A 24,358-nucleotide genomic window follows, 5' to 3' on the forward strand; every position below is an offset into this window, starting at 1 on the left:
GTCTATGGTCTTTCACCCTACGTTATCGGTCCACCCTAAAATATAGATACGCAAGTAAAGATAAGGTAAATGTCCTTGACCTATAGATACCTACGAGTATGGATATATGTTTATTGTGCGTGTAGAAAAAAAAAAGAAAGATAGGGAACAAAATCAACGAAGATAGTGGAGTGAAAAAACGGTAAAAGGAACGTAATTAAATTTTACTGAAAAAAAAACATAGTTAACGAAGGTAACGCGATTATCCTCCTTTCCTTCCCTTTCCTTACCTTTCTCTCTCTCTCTCTCTCTCCCTTTCTCTTCGAGTAATGATACTGGAACATTTATTTACGTCTACGTTAACATGGAAGACACCGGTTCACGGTTTAATGGCTTCTAATTATATGTAATAGTGATGCATGGTGAGTCGGAAAAGAAGAGAACTGGAATACTCCACGGTGAACGAGCATGAATTTACAGGGGCTTCTACGTTGTTCAACAACGCACCACCGTTCATTTACTTTGCTTTTACATACCATCGTCCTGTCTTTTTAAATTCAAGATTTTATCTCTTCACATCTATCGTCATTCTAAATATGTATCTATATATATATATATATACACACATATAGAAAGACATTTAACTGGAACATCGTTATAATTGTCATCTACGTTTAATTAACTGAACATCATGTCGTTAAAACTACAAATTGCTTGGGTAAATGTGATCTAAAACATTTAACGCGCATCCAATGATAATTTCCTACACACCCTTTTACGATTTCATGAATTTCCAAAGACAATAGGGAGAATCAATCGGGCCACGCCTATAGACCAATCCCTAACGATTTACATGTTCGAACAAGTTGGAAGAAGGAACGATCGACAAGGAGGGACCTTGATAACTTGGACTCCCTTCGAAATTCTGCCGCGTTTGCCGGCAGTCCGAGACTAATTTCCAGTAACTTCCGAGCCACCATCCCTTTCGCTGTCCTATCCCCTAACCCTTTCTTCTTTCTCTCTCTCTCTCTCTCTCTCTCTCTCTCTCTCTTTCTTTCTTTCTCCCTTTCCGACCGAAAGACAGACAGACAGACAGACGTCTCCAGAATTCCAGAAAAGGGAGAAAGAGAGCTGAGCAAAAGAGTCGACGTTCCGCGTTAATTTAATGAAAAATCGACATTTCTCTTGCGTGCTAACGTCGCACGATCGCAACCCTTTCTTTTCTATCCGAGACGTCGAAGAATCACCCTGTCGAAGGAATCAAAAGTACGCGCGGAATTAATGGCGAACATTCCACCCTCTCGTTCGTCTCGACAGCTAAATCTTTTTTTTCTTTTCTTTATTCCTTTTTTTTTTTACTATCATATATCACACGCGTAGATATACACGACGTGATATACACTTTCGTTCGTTGTATCGACGTAGAGTAAAGGAAAGAGAGAGAGAAAAGAATAAAAAAAGAAAATACCAAGAGAGGGGTGAATAACGTTAAAAAAAAAAAAAAAAATACATAGGTAGACATGCACCGTGAATGTGACAATCGAAAAGAGTGCGAGTCGTGACACGCAGCACGTGGAAACGGAAAAGAGAAAGATGCAGTCTGGATAGTAGTCTGTCCCCAAGGATGGAAAATAAAGGGACAGGTAGGGTTGGGTACTGGGTGCTGGGATTGAGTAGACTCGGAAAATACCTAGACATACCCCTCGAACCACCTTCCTCATCCAACAACTCCGGACCCGATTCCTTGTTTCGAATCGAAAAGTCGCGTCGGGGGTCGTGACGTTCATCGTACGAGCCTCAACTACCCCTATCTCGTTCCCAACACCCTTTCTTTCCTTCCTTCCTTCCTTCCTTCCTTCCCTCCCTCCCTCCTCCCTCTCACCCTTTTTTTTCTCCGATACCAGTAACAACAGCAACAGATACACCAGGCAGCAATGCAGCAGCAGTAGCAGTTCTCTTCTCGGGTTTTGCCAGCACAGCTCTGTACTTCCAACAACGTAACGTCATCGTCCCTTCGAAAGAAAAAAAGTGAAAAAAAAAAAGAAAAAAGAGAAAAAAAAAATAACTCGGCTTGCATTTCAGTAAAGAGCCAACCCATCCGCGTGCATGGACAATGGGACGAGACGCCCTGGTAGACGGGCCGACAACGCCCTTTCTTTCGACACGCGTGTCTGCGTTTTATACGGCCGCAGTGTGTGAGTACATATACCTTTATCTCTATATCTGTATCTTTCTCTCTCTCCGTCTCTCTCACTTTCGTACAAAAAGGGGGATGAACACGTTCCTCCTTCTTTCTCCACGCACCAGCGACGGGAAAAGGGTGACACACTCGTCGATCCTCTTCTCCACTTCCGTCGCGTCGCGTGGGTTGACTCACGCATACATCTACACACATACACACTCACACGGATGATGATGGATGCATAGTCGTATACAGTAGCGTAGTGGAAAACGATTTGACGGGAGGCAGAAGCTTTGACATTGACTTCGAACATCCTGCTCCTTTTCTCTTTCTAACAACTCGTCATCATCATCGTCATCGTAGTCGTCGTCGTCGTTGTCGTCATCGTCAAGGTCGTAAATCCGTGTTAGTCTCGGTTTAAATCGGCCGCTTGGCATATACCTACGACGAGACATTGCGGATTTAATGAGTTTGCTTCGACTCCCTTCTCCTCTCCTTCGAAGAGGGTGCATCCGTGGATAAAAATTGCATAGACTTCTGTCGTCCTGCCGATACGACCGTAACCAGAAATGATATTTACCTTGAAAGCGAGGAGACGCCTGAATTGGGTGATGGTTTGTGGGATGCAAGGGGTAGAGAGAGGGGTAAAAAGGGGGGAACGGGTGGAGACCGAGACGGTATCGCGATTCGATGCTTCGAGGTTTTCAACTACGGGGGTTGATTTCAGTTGGGGTGGATTTCCTCTATAGGTCTCGCACGCTTTTTTTCCCTACGCTCGTCACCCCCCTCCGCCAACCCGTTCCTTTTTCGAAGTGTAGATTTTTCAGGGAGATATCTTTTTTAATTATACCCCTACGACGTATTTATGCACTGTCGGCGCGCTGCATTTATCTATGTTACCGTCAAAGCCGGGAAATCAGTCATTGCTAGTAATTCCTCGGCATTACTATGAATGCAAAGAGTCTTCAGACGAAGTCGGAAATTGAAAAATTCTTCAATTTTTTATACTAAAAGTGAATAGATTTTAATGAAACTTATATTAAATTAAAGTACACTCTTTTGTCTACGCGTAGAATACCATATCGAGTTATAAATTTAGCATGTAAAGTTCAGAAAATGTCAGAGAATGCAATGCTGTAAATTGTGCATCTTTGCAATTTCTTTGAAAAGTTTTGGTAAATAGTTTTTATACTAAAAGTGAATAGATTTTAATGAAACTTATATTAAATTAAAGTACACTCTTTTGTCTACGCGTAGCACACCATATCGAGTTATAAATCAACCTGAAAAAATTCATAAAATTGCAAAGATTACGATGCTGCAAATTTTAGAATAGTACGCAATATTAACGATTAATCGGGGTGGGGGAGGAAATAAAAAAGAAAAGAAAAGAAAATTTTTATCTTTGATATTATTATATAATCATTGTCTTGTTAAAATAACAGCTACGGAAGAACCGATCGTAATAAATTCTATTTCGATGATATCAATTAACGTTTCAAATACAAAAGGAAGATAAGATCTTAAGGGACGACTCGGCTCACTTAGTAATAATATAGAATCGAATTAGTGGTATAAAGTTATTTCACGATTTTCACCCAGTTTTCCTATAGCCCTAAGGCATCGTCCCTTTTCAAACTACTGCTTGCTGGCTCTACGCCACTGTATTTCAAGAGACTACTCTACGTGGGCCGTGAGCATTTACGAAACTACAGGCATTCGCACCTTTCGTGTATGAGCCGAGTAGAGTACGCCTAGAGCTGAACGTTGCGAAACGGGGGAAATATTCACGGCTTCTTTTGTCTTTTGGTTCATCCCTTCTCTCATCCCCCTTCGAGATACTCTCTCGCTCATCCCTACAGACGACACTTGCAATCTCACAGATTCTCATTTGTTCTTCTACAATTTCGTTTTTTATCTTTTCGTTTGTTTTTTTCCCAGTCAACGGATACTCAAATAGATTATTTTTTTTTTTTCTTATCGTTCGAATAATTTTGATTTATTATTAATCATTAACGTTCATTGTAATAAAGAAAAGTATTAACGTAGAATTCGCATGATTGAAAATGAAAAAAGGGAATATGGGTTGATAGGTGCGCAGTGAACCATTAGTCGATGAAAATGAGAGAGGAGGATAGGTAGAGGCGAGAGGGTGAAATTTTCCGGCTTGCGTGAAACAAAAGCATCGTATAGGAATCTCTCACTCGTCCTCGTACGAGCCAAAGCTTTTTCTCGCGTCGCGTAATTTTCTTTTCATTTTTTTTTTTTGTTTCTTTTCAAAATACGAGACGCATTACAGTGTAAAATCTTTCCTCTCAAATCATTTCCAGTTACTTCCGAGAAGTCGCTAAAGTTCAGAACCCGGGCTTCATTGTGTTAATTAAGCTGTCGCGCACTGGTACAAGTGAAAATTGTTAATTAACGTAAGTTAAGCTCGAAAGTTTAGATGAGAAACATTTTCAATAACGAAACTTTCGTTTTATATACAATGGCCAAAGTTTTATGATTTCGTATCCATATATTTATTGCATGCGTTGAACGGTATATAAAAACAAAATGAAAAAAAGGAGAGAATTATTTATTTTTTTGATTGAAAACCAAACCGTTTCCGCGGCTGTATAATCGAAATTAAAAAAGAAAAACGTCGTTGTTCCTTGTTCGTATTCAGAGATTCGCGTTCATCGAGAACGATGAATTCATAATCTCGAGGATATTTTAGAAATAATGAGTCTCGTGAATATCATTATGATATCTCAAGCTGGAAGATATCGAATTGGTGAATCTAATGGGGAGGATCGTATAAGTACGGAGAATGCGTATTCATTGATTTCTTTGCACAGCACAAAACTCTTTTCCCCTTTCTATCTCTGCTTCTCTTTATAAAATCTGTCATGCTTTTATTATTTCTTTATATTTTTTTTATTATTTTCAATATTTTTTTTTTCTTCTATCGAACGATACGAGAAAAGAAAAAGATCGCCATTGTTGGAGAGTCACACAATATAAAGTAATGAGTTGCTTGATTTGACCAAAGAATGGATAGAATGAGAAAGAGAGAAAGAGAAATGGTGGATCCTCCCGAACGGTTCACCTCTCCCTAAATGTAATAATAAATTCCATTCACGAGTTCCCGACGTATTCGATTGCGGCCGATATATATCCATGACTATACCGGGTGTCTCGTTAGAATTGGCCCACTGACTACGTCCGCAAAAACCTGACGTGAGAACACTGCAAACGCAACTATAAAACTTCTCTGTATTAATTTTTTTTATCTTTTTCTTTTTCTTTTTTTTTTAAGAAAATCTGATAAAATATTCCACGAGCGTGGAATTTGCTCGTTTAATTTTAACGAGCGCGTATTGTTAAAAATTAACATGATTAATTTAATCGTATATATTCGACTTAATATAAACGAACAATGTATTAGGACGATACGAATATAAAAATGAAACAAGGAAGAGGATGAAAAGTTGATCGAAAATATTTTTCCCTGTACCTATACTTTTTCAAAATAAATATGAACCCGTAGAGAGAAGAGGATTTCAAGGAGACGATCAGTCATACGTTATATCCGTGTGACGGCCGATCATTTTTCTTCTTGGAAGTGCATTGCGACTACTGTACTCTATGTATATATCCATCTACCTACCTACCAACCTACCAACCTACCTACCTACCTACCTAGCTAGCTAGCAAGCTACCAACGTTGCGATATCCAAATAAGAATATCAACTCTTTGCCGGTGAATAAGAAAAATAATCGGACAGTTGAAAAAGGACAATGAGAAAATAATAGATATAACTTCGTAATCCGAATATCATAAAATGTGTATCGATTCGTCGACAAGTAGTCATATTTTAAATGATAACAGGAATGAATCACGCAGATTGAAGACCAATTTCTTCGATAAAAGATATCCATTATTCTATGAAGAAAAAAGAAAAAAAGAAAAGAATAATAATAATCATTCTTGAAAGCGTCTACTCGGAAAAAGAAATGGTACTGTTAGATCGAATGTCCCATGGTGGCTGTATGAAAAAGATGAAAAGCAAGAAGGGGGAAACGAGACGTCGTCGTCGTCGTCGTCGTCGTCGTCGTGCACGTTCACAAACCTTCAAGTAAGCGCCACGTGTTCTTCCATATTCGGCAGAACCGAAAAGCTTTCTCATATATTAATGATACCCAGAAGCTCGAAGGCCGACCATTGTGTCGGAGGATCTATCATCGAGGATTTGATGGGTTCCTCGTTGGTGAATCTCTATAATACCCAAGTTACAAGAGGTTCGCGCTCACCTTCGGCCGCCCCTTGACAATAGTTCAATTAGTTCCGGCTTAACGGGTCTCTCAGTTCCGGCGACTCGTGACCAGAATCTCGGACAATTATTTTTCTTTACGTCCGTTTTTTTTTTTTTTCTGACTTATCTACTTCTCGAATTTTTCTATCATATTTATTTTCTTCAAATTCTTCGACGTATATATTATATTATATTATATAACGCTTGAAAGTAACGATCTATCTAAATTTTCCTCATCGATGATCGTTGAAAATTGTTCATCGACAATGATCTTAAGTAACAAATATAATTAATGAAAAAGATATTCTCATTTATTTACATTTTATTATAATTAACACAAACTATTTTTAAATATGTATCGTATAAAAGAAACATTTATATAATTACATATTTTATTAATGAAAATAATTCAAGCAGAAATTTAAAATGAATCAATTAACCAAGTCGTTAAGTTGAATCAATGCTAGGGGTAATTAGGAACATTGAGAGAAATATCGAGAACGTTCAAAGGATTAATCGTGATTTTCGAGAATTAAGATAGACTAAAAGGACTAAAGGAGAGGAAAACTGAAGTGTACCGACAAGTCGAGAGCACCTTAATGTGTTTACCTCTAGCAAGTGCCTATCCAGAAGCGTCTCTAGGAAATGAAATACCGTTGCGTACGTAAACGAGCTGTTGGAGTACTACTCGCAAGTAAATAACGAACTTTCTTGGCTCGTATAACGCCTTAAACCGTTACGAAGAGCTCATTACACGCGTTCATCTTCCACTTCCTGTTTACGTTCCAACGGTAACGCGACATTCTCAACGTTTTCCTTGAGGAAAATTTTACCCCGCGTATACTGCAGCACGCGCGTTCACCTATGAGTTTTAATTCAATAATTAAAGCTCGTATCAACGAAAGTTAAACGTTAACGTCATTACTCGTCGATTTTCTTTCTCGTCTTGCGAATATATATATATTGTTTTATTTATTCAACCATTTTAACTAGGATAGGTATTTAAAATATAGAAAGTAATTAAGAGAGAAAGAAGACACACACAAATTAAATGTCAAAGAATAATTTTCTGCAACAACGACAACGACGACGACGACGACGACGACGACGGATAAAGTAAGAAATATTTCTTTTTTTACGCGACAAGGATTTATGAATGCTAGTGTATATATATTATACTTTCATTTGAAATCCAAAGAAAATTGTTCTTAATCGTGGAAACGGAGGTTGATGATAAAAAGTTGCTTATAAAATGAGACGGAAAGGAGACTGAAAATTCGGACAATTACGTATTGTCAACGAATTTAAAAATGAATTACCTAAATACTGCGAAATAAATCGTCACGTGTCGCTAGTATATTTAATAGAAAAAAAAAACGTTTTCCTGGTCTGGTGTTGTTTCTATTTTTTTAATTTTATTCGAACGCGTTGTCACAAATATTTCCAAACACGCAAAGATAGATCAGAAAATTAACTCGGATCTATATTGTATACCTATTTACTATTTTATATTTGATCTTTTCGACTTTGAGTCTATTAATTTAGTTAAAATTCGTAACACGTCAACGTTGGTTGAAAAGCAAAATCGAAAACTGTATAAGCTCAAAGGAATTTTATTCATAAACGAGGCGTCCTTTGAAAACGATTAACGGGTAGTGGAGGGTTGAGAGGATAAAGCCTATCAAACGAGAGGACGATTCTCTTATTAATTATTCTTTTTGCAGGCTCAACTTATAAAACGGATCGAGCCATCATCGCTTTCCTATATCCAACTTTCTGTTCACCGCACAGTTCGTTTCTCGGTTAAAACCATCCTAGCAGGAAAAGCAAGAAAAAGAGAACCGGACGTACACGAATTATACGTCAATATCTAATTCGCATTAGTGCCGATGTCGACGTCGGATAAACGCAAACGTTTCAGGATGCTTTTAGCACAGGTCATCATATATTCACACACACTGCTACTAGTTTCCCTTAAGTAGCTAACTCACTTATCTTTGACGTTGAAGAGATTATGAAAATTTCACTTCGCGTTGTGTACGTTTTAAACTTGTCGAAAACGATTAATAAATAACCAAAAAATAATTGAAAGTTTATTTAAATCTTATCTTTAAAATTACGATGTGTCATATATACAATAATGTTGTTTCTCTATAAATATATTATCTTATCGTATTATTTCCTGATTAGATCTTTTAAATTTAACAAGATTCTCCTATTCTCTTATTTTGATTATTTTTCTTCCTCGATTAGAACGAAATTTGAATCCTTGAATAAGCTTTTAAAATGAGAGCTACTTTTTATTATTATCAACTGAATGAAAAAAAAAAAAAAAATCAACTTTTCCTGTCACCTGCTACTCGACACTCTTAACTTGAAAGTTCTCACTTAATTCCCGCCGACTTTCTTTCTTTCTCTTTTCGGTTCTCTCTTTTTTTTTTTTACAAAGCCCGCATTTTCTCGATTTTTCCAGCCCCCATTCTCGGTCGGATTACTTAGCAGAAAAGTTTTGCCGAATCAATAAAAGTAATTAACTTTTCAGTTAAATCGGATAAGATTTTTTAATTCGACGCGTCCAACCATTCTCGTATTATTTACGAATTATCTTAAAAATGATTAAAAAATATCCTTTCAAGCTAGAAAAAAATCCTCACAGAAGGTAGCATAAAGATACTAATCCGAAAAGAGAACACGTAGTTGTACAATATGGTTAAGCATTGGGCACAAAATGTTCACGACGAAATATCAACTCTAAATATTTCACGGTTAGCGGCTTATAATAATAATAAGAAGAAGAGTGTATTATATTATGTAAAAAAAGAAAAAGGAATCTTTTCCGAGATTCTACATCTTTTGCATAGATTACCGTCGTAAAAAAAAGGAACATAAGAAAATTTGTAAAGGGAAAGAAGAAAAATACGGAAGAACGAACGAATATAAATAATCAAATGATGATGCATCGGAAGATGAAAGGATCCTGGGCCATATCTATTTCGAGATTTGAGAAAGATAAAAGGCAGATACGATAACAGATTGGCCGTGGATGGGTAAGCTCCTAAGCCTAAAAGAAGGAAAAGGAAGAAGAAGAAGAAGAAGAAGAGAAAGAGAAGGAGGAGGAGGAGGAGGAGGAAGAAGATTTGAGCTTGGTCGACTCTCCCATGAAGGTTTTGGATCGATCTAAAGGTGGTAAAAGAGAAAAAAAAAAAAGAAGAAGAAGAAAAAAAGAAAATGAAGAAAATAAGGGTCGAGACCAAGAGATGGCTTATGGATTCTTTGCCTTTTCACCCTTTCTCCATTCACTCTCCTCTTCTTCTTCTTCTTCTTCTTCTCCATCTCTTACACTCCCTTTTTCCCGAAAGTTTCACGCGGTAACCCTTCGAATAAAAGGTTGCATGGTGTCGGGGACAGTCAGGTCGTAGACGTGATCCGAGAGTTCGCTTGGAACCAACCTATCCCCATTTGTACGGGGAATTACATCCGCTATGTTAGACGAAGATCAAGGAAAGAACAAATATTTCAATGGTTGTGTGTTCACGTTATCAAAGACGAATTCAAGATAAATGATGAAAAAAGTTAGAAAATCGTTAATATTAACAAATGTTCGATGCATTTATTGTGTTATTAATTGTTATAAACTGTATAATGGATTGTTTTCGTAAAATTTCATTTTGAAAATAATAAAAATCGCAGGAACTTTTGGGTTCACCTTAAATATAAATACTTACATATACCATACCAACATAACGTATAAAAATTCGATCTAGTTCATAATAATTATTCCCAACGAGTTGAAGAAATGATAATGAATATTCATGACAAAGTGATTCGAAGCTGAACGATAATGAGGTGTAAAAGGAAAAAAAGAGAACTAAATCGGAAAGTTTCTTACGGCCGATTTAACGACGTATCTTCTTTTTTATTTCACTCGATTTGACACGTTACCCTTAACGATGTTACTAATAGGTCTTTTATTTCGCATAGAAATACATACATATTTGTATACATCGATTATATAGATATACTTACGTATATAAATAAGATTTATACACTCGAATAAGAAAAACATTATTCTCTTTTATCGCTAGTCAGTCCGTTTCAATGCGTTACTAAAAGGAGTATCGAAGATTGATCGATGGTAAATTCGTGATTTTAAGACATGCGATAGAATTTATGCGTTAGGAAAAAAAGGGTCTGAAAAAGTAAGAGAGAAAGAGAGAGAGAGAGAGAGAGAGAGTTGGAAAAAGAGAAAAAGAAGTGGTTGGTAAAAAGAGACGAGTAGACTGGAAACGACGAGGTTTTCCGTACGCGACAAGAGTTTACCCCTTTGGTCCTTACAACCCTTGGCACGCGGCACCCTTGCTGTGATTTTTAACGACCTTTGTCGTCGACATTGTCGTATGCAGTAGTCGTCATTGTTGTTGTCGTCCTCGTCGTCATTTTTTTTCTCTCGAGGACATAACCGTGACGAAAGTAGGTTCAAGGTAAGCGCCACCGACTGGCATATGATTTATGAATGGGAAAGAGAAAAAAATAACACGCGGCTATTCGAAAAAAAAAGAAAGAACAAAAAACAAAAAAGTAAAAAGGGTATAGAAAAAAAAAGAAATAATAAAAAGAAAAGAAGGCAAAACTCGCGAGCAAGCTGCCAGCCGTTAAAACGTTTTTGTTTGAATAGATAATACGTTAAACAAACGTGAAACTCACTTGCTCATATGTGATACGGTTTATATGTTTTTATCGTACAAGTAAACGTGCGAAGTGTTATAAAAAAAAAAATAAAAGTGCTTTTTTGATAATAATCATAGTTAAAATACTCGACTTTTGAGAGCTTTTCGTTGAAAAAAATAAAGAAGAAGAAAAAAGAAAGAAAGAGAAATTCGAAAGTCTCATCAAATATTACATATTAATTACGTTTGCATTTTTATCGTTATTATATAATTATATATTTATAACGAACATCGTGTGTGTGTGTATGGTGATCATTAGATTTTCGTTGGAAAATTAATCGAAGAAATGAAAAACATTTCGAAGATAAAGGATCATTGAATTTGTAGCGTTCTCTTTTTATAAACTGAAAAATCGAGCGATAAAGAAAGATAAAAGGAATTAAAATCGAGAAATAGAGAAAGAAATGAAATGATAAAGTGCATATAAAGGGCACGAATTGCACGCTTTAGTTTGTCCTTTGCGTTCCCAATGTAATTGTTTCTCGAACAAACGAATGAACGAGCGAACAAGCGAAATGAAGCTTTGATCTTTTCTCTTGTAACGTGACATATGAGTACCTCGGGTGAACCGACGACGTTGGATATTAATCGTAATCACAATTCAATTTCGTACCAGTCAAAAGAAACATCGTTCTTCCCGATATAACAACGCTTGAAGCTTTAGCTTGCTAGTTCTACGTCCTACGTCCTACGTCCTTCGATCTTCGTCCTACATTTGTAACCCGTATTTGATTGCAAATTTATAACGAGATCGTTGAAATCTGAAGATTGAATTTTCATTCGTTCGGAAGCAATTAAATTCTATCCCGGCGAAATGATCTATCCGTGAAATATCAAAAATAACGTGGTCAAATTTTAATACTAATTGAAAAAAAGAAAAACCTATACAACTATGCTACAATTTGTATAAAGAATGATTCGTGAAAAAAGTAAAGCATAGTCATAAAGCAAGTATCCCTTAAAATCATTCACTGTTAAGTTGATTAGATTTTTTGCTTTGAATACTATTAAATACAGTATCTGAAATGAAGAACATTTAGAAATAAATACATTAGTATAACTTAATTGCATATTTAATGAGTTTAATTTGGAAGCTTTATATATGACATGTCAATTAAACAAATACGAAAATACTTTAAAATCGTACGTGTTGGGATAATTGTAAAAACAGGAAGAATAATCGTTATTTTTTTGCGTGTTTAACAGTCGATTGTCCTTTTATGTGTTTTTACTATTACTTCAATGTTTTTTAGCATAAAAATTATTTAACACCTATGAAAGTAAGAATAATACACAAAGAACACTTGTAGAAAAATTACATATACTTCGAATAAACAATTTCGATCTGTAATTTAATGAAATAAAAATATTCGACTAAAAATCATCGCTGATCCATAAACATTAAAACAAATATATATTAGTTTAAACAATTCAAAATATTAATAGAGTACAGTACTGTGTTCAATTTACCTGAATTGATTGATAATTAATCGAAGGAAATGTATATTGTTATCCAGAAGCACCGAGTATAAGTTCGACGTACCTTCCTCTTCGAAATCCAACGGCAAACTAATTCGTTGTCCTCTATTGAAAGTTCTTTTATTGAATGTTGTTTATATAACTTTCGAAAGTAATAAATTCTATTTATTTCGAATACTTTTTATCATTACGTATACATATGTAGCTTTCGAAAAGTCATATATAAACAAAAATCAATAAAAGAAGTTTAAATGACTTCCACAGATGACAACGAATCAGTTTACTGTTAGATTTCGTTTAAATACTTTACTTTAAAGATTTCGTTTCTTAATTAAACACATTAAATATAATATAATATAATTATGATATATTAATGTATTTATTGATTTTTTGTAAATGTATTTTTTCTCTAACCAATCGATAATTTTCAAGCAAAAATCTGGTAAACGTAACCAATGTACGATTTAACAAAAAAAATCACTCGCCATATGTAAGCATGTCGATAGTTTAAATTAAAAATGAACAATTTATTTCGTTCCCCAATGTTCACTTTAACGGGGAACGGTGAAAATGTTTACCTCAAACGATAGATTGAAGAAAACCCGAAGGAAATCTAAACCTTCTATCATTCTCTTTCATTCTAGATTCTCTCCCTTCTCGCGAAGGTAAACGCCATATTTTACAGTATCAATCATAGCACGCAATAAACGGCTCCGTGATATAAGAGAGTGTGTGTGAGAGAGAGAGAGAGAGAGAGAGGGGTCAGGTTGCCAAGATACAGAAGCAGTTAATAGCACTATTACATCTAGGCTGGCCGGCTTCTAAACTGAGGCCAGGAAGGAAGGACACAAGGGCATGTGCACGTGCACGAAGGGTGGTAAGAGGGAGATAGATAAAGTGGAATAGGAGTAGGAAAAGGAGGATTAGAGAAGGTGGTAGAGGGGATGACGATGTGCCTTATTCGGTGCCCGAAGGGACGATGTCATCGCAACGTGCTACCAGCTGTGACATAACGTATCACGATGTGCAGGAACAACCAGGACTAGTACAACGTTGTTGCCCAACGGGTGGCCGTCAAAACTGACCCGTTCGTTCAATAACTTGTGATTTATCGAAAAAGAGAAATAGAGTGAAACGAAGAAAGAGAGGAGAGGGTCAAATATTCGTTCACCTACCAGACCATTTTAAACTGTTATTTTTTTGGTTGACCCCTCTTTTAATAATAAGCTACATACGCCGAAGAAAGATTTTTTTATTAAAGTCCTAGAATCTTTTGGTAAAAGAACGTGCTACTCAAAGTACGAGGTAAAGGGTAGGGAGGGTTACCAACATGTGAGATTTACCAGATATTAAAACACTATGTGTACTCTCTTTTATGTTTACTTCAATGAATTCTCGATTGGGTAAATAAATCGGGAGTTTTTTTTTTTAACAGCTTGAGGGATCTTTGATGAACGTGTTTAAGTACTTCTAAAAAAAGAAAAAAAGAAAAAAATAGAAAGGAAAATTACAGGAAACGTTTCCAATGAGTTTTGTACTAGTTTTTCGACGTTCTTAAGGGATATAAAATATGTATGTGACAAGTTTTGTCTTATAAAAAATCTAATTTGTCATAAAGAGATTCAAGAAAGATCTTAAATCATTTTAATTACGGTAATCTCGTCCTGCGGGGCTGCGATTAATTGTGAAAAACTAGGTGACGGTTATAAAGTTGTAAAGCAAAAAGAACATTCTTAGGATGGTTTTTGAATATGCTCGACGGTTAGGTAGGTAGCATGTTTGCCTTACTACAAAATTTGTTGAAGCACATTTTGAAGTAGCACTCGCGGGAACAGATCAAAGGCTTGCTTCTCAACTTCCTCTTGGCAGGATGAATACGCGACGAAAGTTTTTCGTCCAAAGTTATAAGCTGTTTCTTAACCTCGATTCCGAGGTATAAAGGGAACCGTCGATCGTTATAACAACTTTTTCTCCTGTGTTACGAAGAAGGCATACTTTTGGAAAACTTCTTTTCGTATATCGAAAGTGAATCATTTCTTGTTACTCATTTTCTCTATTCCCCAGGATAAATATTTACAAAGTATTAATTATTAACTTTCTAAGTAACAAGTTTTCATAATAATATTACTAAATGAAATTTTTGTAAGATAATAGATATAAAAAAAAAAAGAAAAAACGATTGTCCCTAATTGCAAGAAACAAATGGAAAAGATAAATAGTAATAAGTTAAAGTACCTGATTTACAAATTTCCAATGAAATTTAAACGCGCTAACAGATAAACGTATTTTTGTTTCCGATGCTATAAAAAAATTGAATAAAAAAAAAAGAAAAAAGTAACAAGTCTCGTAACGAACGTACGTATTGAAAATACACATTTTCGTTTTCGGAATCGTACTATATTGTTTTTCTCAGATAAAGTTTAAAAACGATTGAGAATAAAAACAGTCTGCAATACTGAAGTACTATTGGCAGATTAAACCGTCGTTCATTTGCACGTCTGCTACTTGAAAAGTAATTACCCCGTTGTCATCGACAGACCACCACCACCATCATCAGCATTGGACTCGAATCGCGAGGGGGGAAAATACAACGGCTGCGAGAGGGTGAGCCTCTTCATTATTTTCCAATACTTTTACTCTACGAGTCGCTATCTCTCTAACGAAAATAAGAGAGAGAAATAGAGAAATCGTTTGTTTCGCTGCTGTGTGTATATCCCGATACGAATCAAATGCAACACCGATGAAAATTATTTTTAACAATATATCCATTGAAATCTCTCAATTGAACTAAACCACTAATTAACTTGTGCAAAAGTAAAACCACTATTTTTATCTTGAATCTCGATAAAATAAAAATATAAAAATAAATCACATAAAAATATAAAAAATACTACAGATATATATATATATATATATATATATATAATAATAGTTATAATAATATATATAATTATCATTTTTTATAAAGTCCGAAGAGATAAAAAGAAAATGAATTCCGCGTTATCCTCGTCGTCTCGTTAAGAAAAAGATCAAAAGAAGGAAGTCAAAAGATAAAAAAATGATTGCGTTTAATAATGTATCTTTAAAGCAAGACTTGTAATCTATATCCTTTGATAATATTCAGATTCGTGCAACGAGAGAAAAGGATCGAAAGCAAATGGTCATGACCAAAGGGAAGGATAACACTGGTTGGATAATACCATTCTTTCACGAAGCAAAAGATAAGTCTTTTTCCGGTACGAAGGAACCTCATTCGGAGAAAAGACTGCATCCTATTCTACTACGGTGAAAACGAAGAAAGTAAGAAAGCTCTATCTCTAGTGACTGTAATTCTCCAGAATATCAGTGAGTCGTTAATTCTGATAACGACGAGCAGTTGGATCTTTTTAGAACATCGTCCAAATCGCTTGTCACTTTAGTTCTACATGGTAAACATCAGGGTCGATCCTATCATGTGATTCTTTACGATTTTTTCTCGTTTTTTTCTTTTTGCTTTTTTTATTCTTTTTTTACTATATATCTGATTGACCTATAGATCGTTCCAATTAACTTGATTTATTTGTTATTTTCTTTTCTTTTTTATTTTTTTTTCATTTATATATATATATCGATTTTTTACCTCGCAATTTATTTCACAGGTAAAAGTGAAATATCGTTTACTCTCGTATCAAAATGATTTATATATTTTATTTAATAATATAACGAAAAATAAAATAACCTTGCTATAAAACATTTTTAATTATATTACCTGTGATTGCATAGGCTAAAGGAAAAAAAATATTTGAAACGTCAATCAAGTTTGATCGAGCGCCCACACAGTTACACACACTTTACACAGTATACCACCTACCCACCTACCTACCTACCTACATAATATGCACACGATAAAACGTAGCGATCCCTTTTTCCCTTGGATTTCCTATTTCTCTCAGGCGAGTAAACGTTTCGAGCATGCACACTTTGAAGTTGCTCGTTGGTTAAACAGCCCGCCGGGCCAGAATGGCCACGTTGCCTTCGAATCAAAACACCCTACAACTGTATTTAGAAGAGATTGCCTGATATCCAGCTTTCTACTACGTGGGCACGGGATACACCACCATGACATAGGAACGAGCATTAGCAAGATTTAACGAACGTGCGCTCAAAATTATATTAGACTCGTGAGGGTTCTAAAGACTTGCCTGACTAGAAATGAAATCGTGCGATAGAAGAAAGTAATCGCATGGAAACGAATATATACGAATTTGTACTTAATGTTTTCCTTGCTCTAATTACGTATATATATATATATAATGTTCTTTAAAAATTGCTATAACATTTCTTGATAAAAAAGAACAATTAATTAATATCATAATAACAATACGTATTTATAAAATAACACTTTTATTCGAAAGAATTTAATTGAAAACTAAAACAACGTTAAACAAAGTTCGTCCGATTTTAAAGAACTTAGAAACAAAAAATAACCTCTTAACATTGTACCCTTAAAAATGAACTTCCTCTGTGCCTAGTTTTTTTGTTCTCTCCTATTCCTTCGCGAGTAAGTTAAAGAAAGGCACCTAAAGCAATTTCGAGGAAAATCGAGGCGAAAGCTTGATTACCAGCGTGACTAACGAGACTTCATTCTTTCGTTTAAACGAGAATGGCCCGATCTCGTTCGAACCTACCTACTATCTGAACGTGGAATCGATTTAGCAACGTGGAGTCGGTTTGCTTGCTAGCACCAGTCGGCCTCGACAATTCCTCGACAATGAGAGAAAGAGAGATCGATTTCACATTTGTAATCGGGCGAACGCGACGTCAAACATTCTACTCGAAACTCATCGAATATTCCCCTTTTTCTCTATCTTTCTCTATCTCTCTTTCCAGTTGATAAAAAGGTACAAGATAGACTGATAACGGAGTTTGAAAGAAGAAGAAAAAAATATCCGACAAAGAGCATTGTTAACAGTCACGACACCGTGGATTCGCGAATAAATTGAGTACTTTGAGATTTTTGAAAGAATCCGTTATGTCGTTATTTTACCTTTTTGCTCCTATCGCAATGAAGGATAAATCAGATGAAAAAAGAGAAATTCGATTATATTAATTCCAATCGTAACAAAGAAAAATCAATAAATAATTATCTAAATTGGCTCGAATTAATTCTATACGGCACTCAAGAAAATTGGTTATAGGAATGAAAATGATGTTAACTATGAAAAAAAAATAAAGATGACTTAACTTTAAGATAATAATGATATATATATTTTCCTTGTGTATACAACACGGAAAATATCTTAAGCCTATCACTTAAGATGTTCAAATAAGAGAGGTAAGGGAGTGGGGGAGGGGGACGGGGGAATGAGATAGAACGAGATAGAAGATGGTGTAACAAATTGTCGTAAAATCGATAAGTTGTACCGAGAAAAGTGATACTAGGTACAAGGAAGGGTGTGTCAAGGTTTTTTAAACGAAATTCGAGAGAAGCTCGTTTCTTTCCTCCTACTCGCACTTTCTTCGTTCTATACTTCTTTTTTAAAGAAGAAAAAGAAAGAAAAATAAAACAAAGAAGAAGAAGAAGAAAAAAACCTAGGAGCAAGGTGGAAGGAAATTGATGAAGAGGTTATATACCCTCTCACTGGTTAAGCTGCTCACGAAAATTACGTACAAGTATCATAATTACAAGCGGTGATTTTGGAAGCCGTGTTAACGTGTCAGTTCGGTAAAAATCGAAGGATTTCAAAGGTTTCGATCGTACGAACCTAACGGGGAAAGAAAAAAGGGCGAGTATTAAGAGTTAATTCTTCTCGCCTTCTTTACTTCGTTCGTTTAATAGGATATTCGACACGAGGAAATAAGGGGTTGCTCGTGAAACGCGTGTATGCGCGTGTGTGTGTGTGTGTGTGTGGTGTAATATCGTCGGAAAAAAAAACGTTTCGTTTTTGTTATCTTCATAACCACCATATCCCATTTTCTTGCAGCTAATTTAAAAAGTGATTCTAATTGCATTATCACGATTAAAACATATTTAACGTTAAAGTAAACTAATAAACGTCTTTTGTAAAACGAAAAAAAAAAAGCATGGAGAGTGATCATCAGTAACATTTGGTTTATAATTATGTAAAGATGTGAAAGATAGATAGATAGAGAGAGAAAATTTGTATTATTTATCGCGTTAAATCGTTTTCCCACGCTATCAGCCAAGCGAGTAAATCATATTTGCATTCTCGTTTCTACTAGTAACGTGAGAGATATCGAAAATCCATTACGTAGTCGGCCAACAACAGCAGCAGCAGCAGCAGTAGCAGTAGCAGCAGGGGTAGAAGCAGCAGCAGTAGCAAGCCGGCACGATGCGGGCTGCAAGAAAAATCGTGGTAAATGCAAACGGTATAATAAATTTTCTCCCTTGTCCCTTTAAAAATCCTCTCCCATCTATGCGATTTAGCGTAGAAAGAGGCGGAGGCAGCTCTATCGTAAAAGCAAGAATGGTCAAGCAAACACTTTAAGTGCAATTTAATGGCTCGTTACTCTTGAAAACTCGCGAATCCTTCTTCTTCGATAGTTTACTTGTATATATACATATATATATATACAACTGTATGTATTCTTTCTTTTCTTTTTTTTTCTTATTCTTTTTTTTTTTCAAAAGTCTATCTTATTTCTTATATATATATATATATATATATATATATATATATGTATATATATAGGTATGTATAGATATATGTATGCATGTTTACGTAATTATGAACAAAATATCATAAATTTTAATAGACCACAAGACAAACTTTTTTCGATCGTCTCGTAACTGATTCCCTTATTCATAGATTTTCTAAAGTAATGCAAATGTTTACAGACAATGACTTTGTCATTAAATAATTGTTGAAGGTAACGCATTGAAATAAGTGAAAATGGACAATAGGAAGTCTCTACTATATTTATACGTGATTGTTAAAGTAGATAGGTGGTGAGGGGCATCAGGTGGAGTGAGTGAAAGATCGAAAAAGAGACAGAGATATACGTTGATAGATATAAAAGAGTCAAATAAAAAGAGAGAGAGAGAGAGAGAGAGAGAGAGAGAAAGAGAGATAGAAGTAAAAGGCAGTAGTTGGAAATTCGCGTTCACGATGAAAAGGACACAGAAAAGAGATACACGAGCGGTTGAAAGGTAGTCAACGCTCGTCGGGGGTGTATTCTTCTTCCTGTTCACCTTCGTCTCGCTTCGTGCATGCCTCCTGTGCTGTGTGTGTGTGTTATGAAAAGGTTTGATATGTCGACGAGGGCGATGCTATTTGATACATAAGTACATACGTCGAGCAATAAGCACGGTAAATACACTGAAATCTCATATTCCACCCTTCTCCGAGACCGCCCCATGCATCCCCTTTTCGTTTCGCTGATAAAAAGGATAGCCTTGCTAGCAGTGCTATTTTTATTTATCTAACTTCAATTATACCTTTTGCCTGTGTGTGTGTGTGTGTGGTGTGTGTACATCCAATAACACGAATTTAATTATATATTCTATTATATTTTATTTATTATTTTATGATCGTGAATAATCATACGACTGGTACTATGTAGAAGATTAAATAAAATCTATTAGTGTCTGCGATCGAAATAAAATATGTAATATTCTGACACATTCAAAATAACGTATATTTAGAAATATAAACGATAAAATAAATGATTATCTTGGCTATGCAACCATAGGTTTCTTGAAAAGAGAAAACATCACAAAAAAAAAGTTGAAACGGGACTTGTCAAAGTTTTTTCTTAGTTTTACCTACTTTAAGAATCATTAAAGAAAACTTCTTTTCTTAGGAAGTGCTCGTAAAAAGACGGAACGAGAATGTAAACGAATTTCGTATGGCAAATTCGCTTAACTACACGGTCGTAAGGCGCAATGCGACAACACGGATGTAGGCGCGAATAGTGTTTCTATAGTAGGTAGAAAAAGAAAAACAGAGAGAGAGAGATAGAGAGAGAGAGAAAGAAAAAGAAAGATAGAAAATAACTTTTGGCTGGCACCTTCCTGTGTAAAATGTGGGCCACCGCGAAACAAGCGAGCATGAATAAAACAAATATGAACGTTTTCATCGTTCGTATGCGCACTTCTCTCTCTCTCTCTTCTCTCTCTCTCTCTGTCGTTGATTTTAATTAAATTTTAATTATCGTTGAACGAGCAAACGAGCAAATGCGAACCTTGAAATAAATATAAAAAAAAATATATAAAATACAACAAGTTTTTTTTAATTTACAGACCTCGAAATAGTCCACGTTGGTAGTACTCACAGCGGTAGTGTTTTCCTTCCTAGTCAATAATATCTTCGTTGATCTCCTCGTATTCCAAAAGAACACTGATATTAACACGATACATGTATGCATATATGTATATACGTATATATGAATATCTCTACATATATATATATGATATATGTTATATCACACGTTACACGTTACAGCAAAAATCGCGCGCGAAACCATCGAGTAGACGTTCAAAAACGTAACTCGAGAAACATTCAAAGTTTTTTCTTCCTTTTCCTTTATCGATTTATTTATTTATTACAAAGATCAAATAATAAAACACGCACTGAAAACAAATGTCTTATTGTCTATCTTTACGACGCGGCAATATTTTTTTGGTTAATTTCGCGCCACGAGAGAACAAAGCGCGTGATTGTTACAACGAAGGCATTATTTCCACCTTTCTCACCGTGCTTACTCTCTCTCTCTCTCTCTCTCTCTCTCTCTCTCTCACCCTTTCTCTGTAATATCTTCCTCCCTCTCTCTCTCTCCGTTGTTATAAAAAAGAACAGAGGTAATATCTTTCTCTCTATCTCTCTCTTTTTATTGTTATTTTCCAAAATATTCTGGTCCTTTTATTCTCTTCTCTTCATAACTCGGTCACGATTCGTAAGGTAGAAAACGTCGGCGAGTTCTCGCTCGACCGCCATCGATCCCACGAAGCTTGCTTGCTGCGCGAGAGAATGAGAGAGAGTAGGTATGACAAAGAGAGATTATAATGGAGAATTAGTGAGTGGGAGAGAGATAGTATTACGCGGATACGTTGGTTAGATGCACAGTATATGCAGATGCATATATATATATCTTACGATTTATTTACCCGCGCGGACGTGTTACCACGTTCCTCCTCGTCATGTTTTTTTTTCCTTTCATCATTTTAATAAACACGAGAAAAGGTGTGTTGAACTTTCTTCGACATTTAAATCGATCAACGATAACAAAGAAACAACACAACGAACTGCACGATCGAGTTAAATATATTCCCCCGACATATATACGTACAGAGAAAAAACAGTCATTCCAATCGGTACGATTATTTTAAATGACTACACCTTCGTAAGTTGCTACTGCTGCTGCTGCTGCTGCTGCTCTCCTGCAGCCAACGTAGGACATGTGATCGTTTAGAAAGTGGGCCATGTTAATTCAACGTGAAATACGTTTATATATGTGAGGATAAACGAGGAAAAACTTCTATTTCCATCTTTTTCCCTTTCTTCCTCTCTCTCTCTCTCTCTATTTCTCTCTCACATGGATACACGCATATCACTAGTGTTATCGAAACGTAACGTCGTACAAAGAGTGTCAACTTATTTCTCTGAACATTTTCGTTAATAAACGAACCTGGAACACATATACGGCGAACACCTTTCTTCCTTCAGAGAGAGAGATCGATAAGCTTCTCTTTATTTCTCTTTCTCTCTTTTTCTTCATTCGAAGGAACACAAAAACACGTACGATACGAAATGAAACGTGGTAGTTGAAATAAAAAAATTGAGGGGACAGGGGGGCTCAAAAGAAAATAGAACTTACCGGCTGGACTTATTCCCCGTTTTAACGGAAAAAAAAAAAAACCGGGGACGTTATTTAGCGGTAAGGGCACACACAACCGCGGAGAGAAAAGGCGCGGAATCCCTACGCTCGCGAATCGGTCGGGTGACTGAATCGAGCGACGTTAGAGGGGGGAGGGTGAGGCGCGAGACGGCGGTAGAAGCGCGCCCGCCGAAAGGAGTGAGGGTATACATAGAGAGGGGAGAACGAAGATACACCCATGCCTCGCGCATGCGTGTCTCTCCCTACTATCTATTTTCTCTCTCCCTATTCTTACGGGTTGCCAGCTACTACCACCACCAACCAAACCAACCAACCACCCACCCACCCATCAAGTTTTATCCTTCTCGCACTCGTTTACTCTCTCTTATTTTCTTTCTCTCTCCACTTTCCTTTTTTTCTTCTCTCTCTCTCTCTCTCTTTCTCGCTCACCTCCCTCTCCCACTCTTCTTCTTCTTTTTCTATTACTTTCGTATCTTTTTCGTAGCTTTTCTTCAACTTTCGTTTGATCGGATAGGTAACTTATTTTCTTTAATACTTATTGCTTACGAAGAAATGTTTAACATTTTTACACAGAGCGAGTTGGAAAGAGATGGTAAATGGGAGAGAGAGAGAGAAAGAGAGAGAGAGAGAGAGAAGAGAGAAAAAAGCGATAAATTAATTTAACGTGTTAAATAAAAACTCACTCTCTCTCTCTCTCTCTATTTCACAATTATTTTCTTCTCCATTCATTTTTTTTTCTTCTCCTTTCTCGTTTTTTCCTACCACCCGCTCTCCCTTCCCGCAGTTCATTTTTCTTTCAGCTCTATATAATTTTTGTCGAAAGAGAATGAAAGTAACTAAAAATAATATCGCTTGAAATAGGGGAAATAGAAACGAGGAATCAATGCAGCGGTGACACTTAATTGATATATCGCGTTAATCACGTAGAATTTGAAATTTGCTGAGAGTGGATTTTATATTCCTATAAAAGTACATTACATGCATACAATGACTGCGCGTTTGATATACATATATGTTATATACGTTTATGTAAACGCATATGTACTTGTATATGTAATCATCTATATATATATTCACGTAGCACTATGTAAAAGCTCATGGGACATCTACGAGCGCTTTAAGAGCGGACCGCTGGTCTAGGCGGAACATAAAGCGAATATTTCGTTTAATATTTAACACTCTTTATGAAGATCGATGTTGTAGGTATTGGATATTGAACATCAACGTTGATATCGCTATCGCCATAGATAGAGAAAGCGAATATTTGATCATGATATAAGTACGACAGGTTTTCCTACTAAGCTTCGTTTGTTCTCTTTCTTTCTCTCTCTCTCTCTTTTTCTATCTACCTTTCTTTCCCTTACCCTTTTTTATTAGTTTTCTTTTACTCTTTTGTACTTGTTGGGACAGATGGAATTTGTAGAATGTAAAGCAGAATGGATCGCTTACGATTTAAAGAATTTGAATATCGTTACGAGCGGAATACTTTGCTAAATGACGGGATACTCTTTAATGAACGCGTGAAAATTCGTGCTAATTTTATCGATTATCTCTATTATCATTAGTTAAATATTTCATTAACCTAATTAAAGATATATGTTTGAATGAAAGAAACAGAGAGAGAGAGAAAGGAGACCGCTATATATACTAAAAAAATATCAATTCGAAATAAACATTTGAAGATGAAGGACAACAAACAATTTTTCTATACATTTGTCCTTATCAATAATCAATATAACATAACATTTTTATGAATATATAACTAGATGCAATATTTTATTAATGTGAATGACATCGCCAATTCGTGGTTAATGCATTTATCTAAAATATAAAACAAACAAACAAATCTAACTTAT

General features: G+C 35.7%; 1 protein-coding gene across 1 annotated transcript in view; it reads right to left on the reverse strand.

Moving 5' to 3' along the window:
- The window catches only part of LOC106784047 (semaphorin-2A), a 322,341-nt gene extending 300,937 nt beyond the window's left edge, over nt 1–21,404 (reverse strand). The window contains exon 1 of the mRNA XM_014743144.1: nt 20,910–21,404. Within this exon, the coding sequence (XP_014598630.1) occupies nt 20,910–21,032 (123 nt within the window). The 5' untranslated portion in view covers nt 21,033–21,404. The remainder of the gene's footprint in view (nt 1–20,909) is intronic.
- Between the last annotated feature and the right edge of the window lie 2,954 nt (nt 21,405–24,358).

Source organism: Polistes canadensis, unplaced genomic scaffold, assembly GCF_001313835.1.
Source record: "Polistes canadensis isolate GaletaPanama2010 unplaced genomic scaffold, ASM131383v1 scaffold_29, whole genome shotgun sequence".
Lineage (NCBI taxonomy): Eukaryota > Metazoa > Arthropoda > Insecta > Hymenoptera > Vespidae > Polistes > Polistes canadensis.